Below are 12,161 nucleotides of genomic sequence, written 5' to 3'. Positions count from 1 at the left end.
ACAAACAAAAACCCACAACCAACACCCCTGTGAACTGTTTTTCCTTGCCCGCTGGAAAGAAGTCAAGAAGTGTCATTTCTAACTGCAACAAAAATTATTCAGGCAAAGCATTAGGAGAAAAGTTTTCTAGCACTGAGAATTTGAACAGGTTGCATGACAAGAGTAAGGAAATTCCATTACTGATATTTTAGCAAAAAAAAACAGATGGAAGTTACTGGGAGTGATACTGGTACAGCTCATCCAACATGAGGGTAAGAAGATGGGAAGACCTCAAGCCCTTTCCTGCTGTATTTTCTAAAAATCACAGAATCTTCCTCTGGAAATCTTCCCAAGTTTTGTACTAGATATAAAGAAATTATTACTTATTTTGATTAACAGACTATATTGATATTTGTTTTCAAAGAACACAATTTAAAATTCAAACTTAAAGGGATAGAATATGAGACAAAGAACAACATACATTTGGGAGGTTTTTCAGGACAGACTGTATTCACTTTCCACATACTCTTTCAATAATTTTCAGGGAAGAGTCTCACCACTTTCTCCAGAGCTTCAAATGCCTCATGGAAAATTGCAGCTTTGACTGTTCTAGCTTAGAACTGCTGTATTCAAAAGTATCCTTGAGTAAAATGTTAAGACTTGAAGAAAGAAACAAAAATGAATGTTTATTTTGGCCCTGTCAGAAAGTATCTTTGAATAAACTTCTTCCACCTTTCTTTTGAAGGAGAGAGGGTGAGATGATAGTTTTTCTTAACAAGTACCTTTGAGAGCAGTGAAATCTGTACTACAGATTTGAGAAGATTCCTAATTCTTCTTGCCACTCACTATACATTCAAAGACCAAGTGTAAAGAAATCTCTCTGGAGAAGTCCTATAAATCCCTAAGAAAATAAAAGTAATTTTTCCAAATTATTCAGAAAATAATCAAGTACTCATTAACAATTTCTGGAGGGCATTCAATTTATTTCTGGAAAAGAATGTAAAATTATATAGTTCCATAAGGGTTGTTGCTATTCCTTACAGATGTTTTCCCAGAGGTTTAGGAAACTGTATGGAAACAGGACTGTAAATATATTAATTCTTCTCTTTGGAAAGCAATAGACTAAAAACATTGTGGAAGGCTTCCTTTATAAAGATCTTCAGAAACTGTCTTAAATAAATAAAAATTCTTAAAATTCCAAAGTACTGGGAAAGTAGAACAAATGGATAAAGCATTTTGATGAGTAATTGATCTTGGGCAATGGATACCACAGAATATTTTATGAGCTCAACAGAAGGAAAATATTTAATGTTAATTCTTTGTAGATGAATTAACAGAAAAATTTTCTATGAAAGCAGATGTGCTAACAGACAATAGCATGAAAGCAGAACCACTATTCTGTTTGCATAGATAAAAACATAAAATTTACATAAAAAAGAAAGGATAAAGACCAGTCTAGAACTTCTGGATAAAACTTCAGCTGCTCTGGTACCTTTACTGGAGCAGAAGAGAGGCCATAATTTCTGTAACAGAGAAATTTTACTCCATTGAATAAATGAATAATCAACAAAAAGAACAAATATAACTTCTGTCATCTCTCAAATATTTGCCTGAGTTGCAAATAAAACTTCTTCCTCATCCAGATTCTGTCAATCAGACAGCTATCATTCAGTCAAAGTAATTCAAGGCTGTACAATCACATTCTCCAAGTTTTCAGAAATCCTTGCTACTTCCATGTAAAAAGTACAGAAATGCAGTGTGTACTCATACCTTCAGTAATTGCCTCACATTTCTATGCTATATAAAAAAGTTTAGATATTATAACATCCTTCCTGTGATCTTTCTCTGGACTGATGATGTCTAGTGCCATTCTTTTTGTCCTCCGAAAAAAAACAATTAAATATTTTGCTAGTTTTCTTTATCAAAGTTTGTGACTTCTCAACCAAACTTTCAAGGACTAATGAGAGCAGAAAAAAAAACCTCAGCGTAGATACTTGCTGTTTGTTCATCACTGGAAAATTTTTCAGCATAACCAATCACTTTCACTCCAAATCACAGGCCAGAAACTCACTGTCAGAGATCACAGAATCATAGAATGGCTTGAGTTGGAAGGGACCTTCAAAGGTCATCTAGACCAACCCCTCTGCAAGGAGCAGGGACATCCCTGACTAGATCAGGTTGCTCAGGGCCTCATCCAGCCTGGCCTTGAACGTTTCCAGGGATGGGGCATCCACCACCTCTCTGGGCAACCTGGGCCAGTCTTCCACCACGATCGGTGTAAAAAAATTTCTTCCTAATATCTAATCTAAATCTACCTCCCTCTATTTTAAAACCATTACCCCTCGTCCTGTCACAACAGGCCCTACTAAACAGCCTCTCCCCATCTTTCCTGTAGGCCCCCTTGAGGTACTGGAAGACTGCTATAAGGTCTCCCCGGAGCCTTCTCTTCTCCAGGCTGAACATAGAATGGTGAGGGTCGGAAGGGACCTTCAAAGGTCATCTAGTCCAACCCACCCTGCAAGGACCAGGGACATCTCCAACTAGATCAGGTTGCTCAGAGCCTCATCCAGCCTGGCCTTGAACGTTTCCAGGGATGGGGCATCCACCACCTCTCTGGGCAACCTGTGCCAGTGTTCTACAACTCACATTGCAAAAAACTTTTTCCTAATATCCAATCTAAATCTACCTCCCTCTATCTTAAAACCATTACCGCTCGTCCTATCACAAAAGGCCCTACTGAACAGCCTCTCCCCATCTTTCCTGTAGGCCCCCTTGAGGTACTGGAAGACCGCTATCAGGTCTCCCCGGAGCCTCCTCTTCTCCAGCCCCAACTCTCTCAGCCTGTCCTCATAAGAGAGGTGCTCCAGCCCTCTGATCATCTTCATGGCCCTCCTCTGGACCCTCTCCAACTGGTCCATGTCCTTCTTATGTTGGGGGCTCCAGAACTGGATGCAGTACGCCAGGTGGGGTCTCACCAGGGCAGAGTAGAGGGGGAGAATCACCTCCCTCGACCTGCTGGCCACACTCCTCTTGATGCAGCCCAGGGTGCAGTTGGCCTTCTGAGCCACAAGGGCGCATTGCCTGCTCATGTTAAGCTTCTCATCCACCAGCACACCCAAGTCCTTCTCCTCAGGGCTGCTCTCAATCCATTCCCCACCCAGCCTGGAGTTGTGCTTGGGATTGCCACGACCCAGGTGCAGGACCTTGTACTTGGCCTGGTTGAACTTCCTGAGGTTGGCATGGGCCCACCTCTCCAGCCTGTCCAGGTCCCTCTGGATGGCATCCCTCCCTTCCAGCGTGTCGACAGCACCACACGGCTTGGTGTTACTGGCGAACTTGCTGAGGGTGAACTCTATCCCACTGTCCATGTCGCCGACAAAGATGTTGAACAGGGCCAGGCCCAACACGGACCCCTGAGGAACGCCACTCGTGACCCGTCTCCACTTGGACATTGAGCCATTGACCACCACTCTCTGAGTGCGGCCATCCAGCCAACTCCTTATCCACCGAGTGGTCTGTCCATCAAACCCATGTCTCTCTAGTTCAGAGAGAAGGATGTCGTGTGGGACAGTGTCAAATGCCTTGCACAAGTCCAGGTAGATGATGTCAGTTGCTCGTCCCTTGTCCACCGATGCCGTCACCCCGTCATAGAAGGCCACCAAATTGGTCAGGCACAATTTGCCCTTGGTGAAGCCATGTTGGCTGTCACCAACCACCTCCTTGCTCCCCATGTGCCTTAGCATGGTTTCCAGGAGAATCTGCTCCATGACCTTGCCAGGCACAGAGGTGAGGCTGATCGCCCTGTAGTTGCCTGGGTCCTCCTTGTTCCCCTTTTTAAGGGGAACTTACAAATTCTAAATAACATTGTCACTGTAATTATCCACACCTCTTCAATACATTTCTAAAATGTAAGATTAGAAGAAGTAAATGTCTCGCAAGATTTTTGGAGCATCAAGAACTAGTTGTCTCAATCAGGTTTCATTAACCTCTTTAAGAAGGCAAAATGGTAGTACCATTAGTAACAGTATTTCAGTTGTGTGCTTTTTCAATGAGAAAAGCAAAGCTAACATACAGGTAAATAAATCAAAGGCTCCTCTTGCACTTTTTCAGTCCCTCTAATGCTGAAATATTATAATCAGAATTGTACAATCAGATTGTTTTCAGACATAATCTGAAAAGGTATCCCTTCAAAATGGGTTCTGAGACAATCAATTGAAACAGCAGCAACTTTAACAACAAAAAAAAAATTCAAGTATTCTTCTCGCCAAGTGGTAATCATATATTTGAGTGGAAGTAGCCTAGATTCACAATGCTATTAAACTGATAAGCTCAACAAACATGGATTTTGTGTACTGAGTTAAAGAAAAACAACCACATTTAGTTTTTGCCATTTACACAAGTCTTTGAACAAGTCCGTTAGCACAAGACCTCCTAAAATACTGATGCTGCTGGCACGCTATACAAGTACTTCTCACTTGCATTTGAGTCACATTTCTTCTATCACTGTTTAACACAATATATGCCTACAGAAGATGAACCGCATAAATAATTTAGCAATCACAGGATCATAGGATAATTCAATTAAGAAGGGACCTCAGGAGGTCTTTAGTCGATCCTCGTGCTCAAAGCAGGGTGAACAAGGCCACATTATGCAGGGCTTTACCCAGCCTGGTCTTGAAAGCCTCCAAGGATTCTCTGAGCTTTTCCAGTGCTCGACTGTTCTGATAGTGAAAAAGATTTTCCTTATACCTAGTCAGAATCTCCCATTTCAATTTAAGTTCATTGTCTCTCACCCTTCCTCCACAACACTGTGAAAAGTCTCGAGTCTTCCTGATAACCTCCTCATAGGTATGAGAAGACTGCTCTAAGGTCATGTCCATCCACTGTGTGTTGTCCCATCTATTCCCCTCCCCTCTTCCCCCCAAAGACTTCTCTTATCCAGGCTGCACAAGCCCAATATCCTCACCTTGTCTGGAATCTCCCCCATCTCCTGTTCTTCCTCTCCACCTAACCTGACCATACAAAAAGACTTAATTCTGTTTCAGGGCTAAAGGGAAGAAAGCACTGTTGCATCTTTTTACCATTGCCATGTAAATACATAAGCACTGAAAACCTAAATTACCAAGAATATGCCCAAATCCTTACCTTGCTAAGTCTCATGTATCTCAGTCATCGCTTCTTAGGGATAATATTAAAAACAGCAGTATTCATTCCAGATTTTAGCATAAAGAAATATTTTCTCAGCTGACTGAGCGTTCACCCTATGCCTTCTCCACAGCTAAAGTTTTCAGGCTTCATTTATGCGAGATATATATATATATAGTGTTCATTGAACTACTTTTAATTTCACATTCTTAAAATTTGATGATTGCAATCAAGACAAGCGTTGCATGTTAAAACACTTTTGAGCTGGTTAAGAGTTCAATACTCATAATGCTAGCTCTAAACCATTTCTTATGTAGAGCAACTGAAACCATTATTATAAAGAATTTAATCCTCATATTGGAAAGGATTTAAAATTCTTATGTCCTCCATTAATTTGACCTTTGTTTTGAAGTATGATTAGTCAATTTTGGGACCTTCAGAAATTTCTTTTCGATCAGGGCTCGAAATAATTTTGTATCCAAAACTTAATGACATACTATTTAGTGCTATTTGAATACAGAAGTCAGAAGAACTAACTAAATATCTCTTTAAACTCTCTGTTCTTTAAAATTGGGGAAAAAAATACATTTATATATATGACTACTAGACTACCTTTAAGAGTTCCATCACTTCCAGCTGGAGAGCAGACTGACTGTGGTGACCTCAAGGAAAAAGATGCAGCATTCCTTACTGAAGGATCACCATCCTAAAGTGACAATGATAAAAAATTAACATTATGAACTTGATAAAATAAAGATTTAAATTAGCGTGTATACTGATAAAATGGATTGGATGAAAAAGTATATAATATATTAGAAAAATATTTATTTATATAAAAATCTTTGTAATTTTGACTGCTATTAGACTATTATATAGGCAACATTTCAGAGCACAGTCAGCCTTAAGAATCTAGAAGTATAACATGCACACAAAAATAAATCTAGGTATATGTCTTCTAGCAAAATAAGCACTTTTGGTTGACATTAAGATTCCATTTAGAATTTTCTTGTTACATGCACTCGTAAAGAGCTGAAAAGCAGAAAGATGAACTCTATACAATACCAACTGAAAGAAATTGAGCATAAAAAGTAGATCTTTTAAAAAAAAACTCACATTTTTTTTCACTTAAACTACCCTTCAAGTTTATTAGAATGTCATCTTACTTTTACAGTTAAGTAAACTAACACTTTGTATTTATATCCTCCAGCATACACACGTCAGGACTGAACAAAATCTGTAGTATTCCCATTGCAGCAGCTGAGAGAGATGGATGGCAACTACACACTCCCTCTGACAATGGCCAAACAATCAATTTCCACATGCACAGTAGTAGACTAGCCACCATACATTTTACGCCTTTTGAAGGCGTAGCTCACACTGCTTAGGGAAAAGGAAAAAAAAAGTTTGATATTTATGGACTGAAGGTGCTTACAAGGCAAAGAATATAAATCCATAAGGAACCAGATTTCATCAGTTTCACCATCCGTGGGGACTTGTATTGTATTCAATTGTATTCAATTTTTTTTTCCCCTCCCACAGTAAAATTAATCTAAAACTCATGCCGTGCTATTAATTACACTTATTTTTGCACCAGTGCTTGCAAAAAGACTTGTTGCCTCACATGAGGAAAGTCTCATATGCAAAGAAATCCAATATTCAGACTCAGTGCAATAAAAAGAACTCTATCTTAAACTTACATGTTTTTTATTGCAAGTCAAAATGAATTAATTTATTGATGTACGAGTTACTTGTTTATTTAATACATTGAAATTATGGAGCTGATTTTATTCAAACATGACTTATCTTTGAATTGTAATAAATCTCAAAAATCCACAAATATTGAGGGGGGAAGAAAAAAAAAAAGCTTAGTAACTTTTTAGCACATATGTTTTATTAGGACAGGAGACGTCCTCTACCATGACTGCCAAAGACACAGGCAAAGGTGCCTTTTATTAAATTAACTAAACAGACTAACTAGGTAGATGACCTTTCAGGTACACATGCCATTCCTACCATAGCTGACAAATTTTGAGAAGTGCTCATTTACTGTTTCCTAGCTCAGAACTTCATCAAATGGTGAAATGTAAGCATGAACTTATATTCTAGAAATGTTCTCAAGTTTATAAAAAATGGTCTTTAAATTGAGCATATGTGCAGTGAGCCTTCAAGGGTATACTTCCTGATTTTGTAAAATCATATATTGCAAATACACAATGTCCTATAACTACTCATAATTTTTAAAGCAAAAAATTCCTAAAACTAAGAAAAAGATGAAACAATAATTAAAGGTTTTAAGTTTTATGATTTAATAATCCTCATTCATAACTATCTGTGCCAAAGGCCACGCTGCTTCTGAAAAGGCTGCAACACTATGATTAAGCTTATTATTCATACATAGATGCAAAACTTCAATGAATCCAAATTCTTCAAACTGTTTTCTGCATGATAGCTACTAAAATCAGCTTTTAAAGGTATAATTACTTTTTTACCTTTAGTATTTCTCCAATTAAACCAAACAATGAGGCTATGTTTTATGTTTTCATAGTCTGTGAGTTTTGAATGAGTTTCATTTCTAAGTTCTCATGAACTAGGATGTGATTGCATTGCTTGGATCACAAAATTAGTGGTGAATATTTTTAAATATTTCTTCTTTAAACATTGTGAAATGAATTATCCTAATATTAAAGTTTTAAAAAAATCTTGTCTTAAAAAAACCAAGATTCTCTTGAAAGTGTACCTTGAATATAGTTGGAGGATATATATACACTTAATGCCAAGAAGAGCTTCTTATTTTGAAGAATATGCATTGCTGAAGTAGAGACTGAGAAAAACATCTGATGATTGTGTATTATGATAGATTCCTTCATTACAAAACTCTCTTGTTTAAGATACTACTTCTTAGCTATTATTTTTAATCAGCTTAATTCTTGCATTAAAAATAAAAAAGAGTAATAAAACTAATAACTCTCTTGGAGTTCTAGTGTATTAATCCTGGTAAGGGATTTAGGGAGCCTGGTGTTAACAGTACACTTGTTAAATACAACACTTCTTTTTGCTTCCACAAGTGAATTTAGGAAGACAAGAGATGTCCACAGCTTTTGTAAGCTAAAGAAAACACACACAGACACACAAAAAAAAAAGAAGAAAAAGAAAAAGGCCTGCTTGTCACCAGATTTTGATGAAGTTTTGTAACTACTGTTATGCATACTGTTGTAGGCATCACCATGACCACACTCTTCAAAGAGCTGAAGTCAAAAAACAAAAATGAAACTTAAGTGCTCTCCCCTTAAGAGCTGTTAAGAGACTGTGTGCCAAGCTTGTAAAGAAGAATCCCAACATGCTTCATCCACAGGATGAGATGCTCATTAAGAAGAAAATTAAGACGTTCAAAACACTGTGGGAGAAAGCTGCTGTTTTTTTTTTCCCTTTAGATTCAAGATTTCAGAAAGAATTTCTCCCACATGAACTAAAGTCACTAAGGGAAAAATTCTTACAAAGAAACCAGGTCATAAATGCACATAATAGACCAGTACTAAAAAGTCTCCAAAGGAATTTTTGCCTTTGACAACACTACTATATTATCCAATAGGTTATTCAAATATGCCAAGTCTAATTGACAGTTATGGGGATCTTCAGAAAGACAAGTTAACTATACTCCTATTTAGAATCTAGTATTGTTTGCATCAACATACTGCTACAATAATTGCAGAGACACTCTACCATTTCTTTAAAATAAACTCACGTATGAGTAAGATTTTTTTACTTTTCATAATTTCATCAGAATCAATGGTACAAACTGTTCCAAAGGAAAGAGAGATCTAGAAAAAAATTAAATCTCACACATTAAAGTTGCACAGTTGAGTGTACACATCTGAAATTGAAATATTTTCAGTGGTTTTATACATCACCGACAATATAGTAAAATATCTGACTTCTAAGACAGCTAAACACATACTTGTTTTATCATAGTAAATATTTGCTTTATCATAATAAACTGATTTAATTAACATACATCACTACTTAGCCTGTGCACCATATGTAGGTAGTCTTCATTTGAGCCATGTCTAGAATTATCAGAATGATGATTAGCTGAGTTTCCAGACAATTGACTTGAAACTTTATTTTCATGGAGATTCCTCATCCCAGCTATGACAATGGGACTGGATATTGAAGCTGAAATACAAAAAAATATAAGTAACTATACTGATATATTCACACAGCAGTTAACTCTAAAAACTTCACAGAAAACACCGTAACAGTGGATATTAATGAGTTAGATGCAAGAGGTCTGGAATCTGAACAAGAATCCAACTTTCTTGATTGAATATTTTTGCCACAAATACCTTGAATAAAATTAGGTATCTAAGATTTAAATTTTCAAGAGGATTTAAAATCTAAGTTCCATGTACAGATTAGCCAAGCTTCTCTCCACATCTATCCTAATTACAGTCAGTATCATATTCTAAGAAGCTAAAGAAAACTTTATTTTCCTCTATATAATTTGTATTCACTATCTTTAGTAACTTTCAAGGTATTCATGAGACACACAACATTACATACAGAACAGCTATATAAATTCTAAGAACACTGTTAAACTTCAGGAACAGATGATTTAAAAGAATCCAATGAGAATTCTACTTACCAAAACAAGAAAAAAAAACCTAGATACTTAACAGTGTTCATGTTGTTCAATACTGTTTTTAGAAAAGGTAAGAAAAAAGCAATGCATTCATTCTGAAGATCTTTGGTTAAGGAACAGAGGAAGGAACTACATCTTTGTCAGTTACTGCATGCCTTGAGCATAATTCCAGCCAACTTAGTCTAGTATACACTACAAAGGTTTGGTAAGGGTAAATAAGCTGGCAGCAAAACTTATATTACGCTGGCAAAAATTAGGTTTTCACAAGTACAGATAAATGATTGCCACAGCTAATAAATGAAAAGTTTTGTTTTGTTTTGATTTTTCTAGTGTCATGTATATGTGACAACTATGCAAAATAGGTGTACATAGGGGAGGAGCACTGTAACATGAAAATTTGTTTTATTTTTTTGTCTTTTTTTTTAATAAAGTATATACTACCACTCTGTACAGTCAAGAAAGCAAAGTTTAAACATACTAAAAAAATTCCCTATCAACTCAAAGATTGGATAGGCTGGACATTAGGAAATATTACTTCTCGGAAAGGGTAGTCAGGCACTGGAATGCACTGCCCAGGGAGGTGGTGGAGTCACCGACCATGGGGGTGTTCAAGAAACGTTTGGATGTTGTGTTGAGGGATATGATTTAGCTGAGAAGTATTGGTGATGGTTGGACTGGATGATCTTTTAGGTCTTTTCCAATCTTGACAATAATTCTGTGATTCTGTGATTCTGTGATTTGCATTAAGCATGCGAGTCCTTCAAAGAAATTAAAGTCATGAAACATGCACGTGAAGGTAAAGCTGACATGAGATAGAATAATAAAACAAACATCACAGACTGTTGTGGTTTTGTTTAGTGAGGGGGGGCCTAAGGTGGTAGCTTCTGTAGGAAACTGCTAGAAGTTGCTCCCCTTTGTTCAGGGGACTCGGCCGGGCCTAGGGCGGACCTGCTGCTGGCCAAGGCCGAGCCACTTGGTAGCAGAATGTCCCGTGATAACGCCTCTGCGATAACGTATTTAAGAAAGGGAAAACAGAAAAAAAAAGGGAGAAGAGAAGATGTGAAGAAGCTGAGCAGGGGCAGAGGCACAGAGGGGGAGACGCAGGCCTCATGGGCCTTGCAGGCCTCACCCTCTGGCCTCTCGCCAGGCAGCCGACTGGGCCCAACTCGGCCCGGCCCAGCTGCGAGAAGTGGAGAGGAGATGAGAAGTGAATAAGATGTAAAAAGGATCCTGAGAAGCATCTGCCAGCCTGTTGTGAGGAACAGCTGCAGACGCCAAGGTCAGTGAAGAAGGAAGGGGAGGAGTAATGCGGCTCCTGGCCAAGATTCCCCTGCAGCCTGCGGTGATGACCGTGGTGGAGCAGGCTGTCCCCCTGCAGCCCATGGAGGTCCATGGAGGGGCAGAGATCCACCTGCAGCCCAGGGAGGACCCCATGTCGGGGCAGGCAGATGCCTGAAGGAGGCTGTGGCCCATGGAGGGCCCGCTGGGACAGCTGTTCTAGAGGGACTGCACCCCTTGGAAAAGGTGACCCCCAACAGAGCAGTTTCACGAAGGACTGTGGCGTATGGGTGGGACCCCACAACGGAGCAGGGGAGGAATGTGAGGAGTTCTTCCCCCGACCATGAAGCAGCAGCGTAAAACAACGGGTGATGAACTGACCACGACCCCCATTCCCTCTTCCCCCCCTGTGCCGCTCAGGGGGAGAAGGTAGTAGAGATAATGTTAAGCCCAGGAAGAGGGAGGGGTGGATGGAGGTTATCTTGTTCTCTGTCTCATTCTCCTGCTGTTTGTAGTAATAAATGAATAGTTTTCCCCAAGTCGAGTCTGTTTTGCCCGTAATGGTAACTTTAAGGATTTCTCCCCGTCCTTATCTCAAACCTTGAGCTGTTTTTCTTTTATTATCTCTCCCTGTTCTCTCGGAGGGTGGGGGGAGTGAGAGAGAGACTGCGTAGTCTGGTCCCGATCGGGGCTGAACTACGACACAGACTTACCTTGCTGCATCTGAGGATGTGGTGTATAACTCTGAGGATGTGAATATGGCATGTATCCTGCAGGACTTTGAGGAGCATATGGACTAGGCACTGGACTGTTCTGTTGTGCCAAAAATCTGTTACCAGAGTTTGTCTGTGGTGGCACAAATCGGCTAAAAATAAAATTTAAAAAGTTTTTTAAAGTTGGAATGTTAAATTTAGACAAATTTATTATTTCTTTTGGAATATTATACCTTTGGAACATTATAACTTCTGTAAGAGACAAAATTCCAACGCAATCAAGAAATCCCTCCAAAAGCAGTATTTTAAGCTACTGATACCTCCGCAACTTCAATTATTACTTAAGAGTCATAGCTTGGGTACTGCATTAGTAAAAGTAAATAATAGAATAAAAAGCATGAATAAGA

At 38.7% G+C, this 12,161-nt stretch overlaps 1 protein-coding gene across 1 annotated transcript in view; it reads right to left on the bottom strand.

Annotated features, from left to right (window-relative positions):
- The window catches only part of LOC147596585 (nipped-B-like protein), a 117,908-nt gene that overhangs the window by 90,801 nt on the left and 14,946 nt on the right, over positions 1-12,161 (bottom strand). The window contains exons 5-7 of the mRNA XM_086769681.1: positions 11,755-11,906; positions 9,137-9,297; positions 5,737-5,830 (exon numbers count right to left, since the gene is read on the bottom strand). Of these exons, the coding sequence (XP_086625807.1) occupies positions 5,737-5,830; positions 9,137-9,297; positions 11,755-11,906 (407 nt within the window). The remainder of the gene's footprint in view (positions 1-5,736; positions 5,831-9,136; positions 9,298-11,754; positions 11,907-12,161) is intronic.

The sequence above is a fragment of the Chlamydotis macqueenii genome, chromosome W (genome assembly GCF_036417535.1).
Source record: "Chlamydotis macqueenii isolate bChlMac1 chromosome W, bChlMac1.mat, whole genome shotgun sequence".
In the NCBI taxonomy this organism is placed as follows: Eukaryota; Metazoa; Chordata; class Aves; order Otidiformes; family Otididae; genus Chlamydotis; species Chlamydotis macqueenii.
Note: the sequence above shows the minus strand (reverse complement) of the source record. Positions and strands in the feature narration are given on the sequence as shown.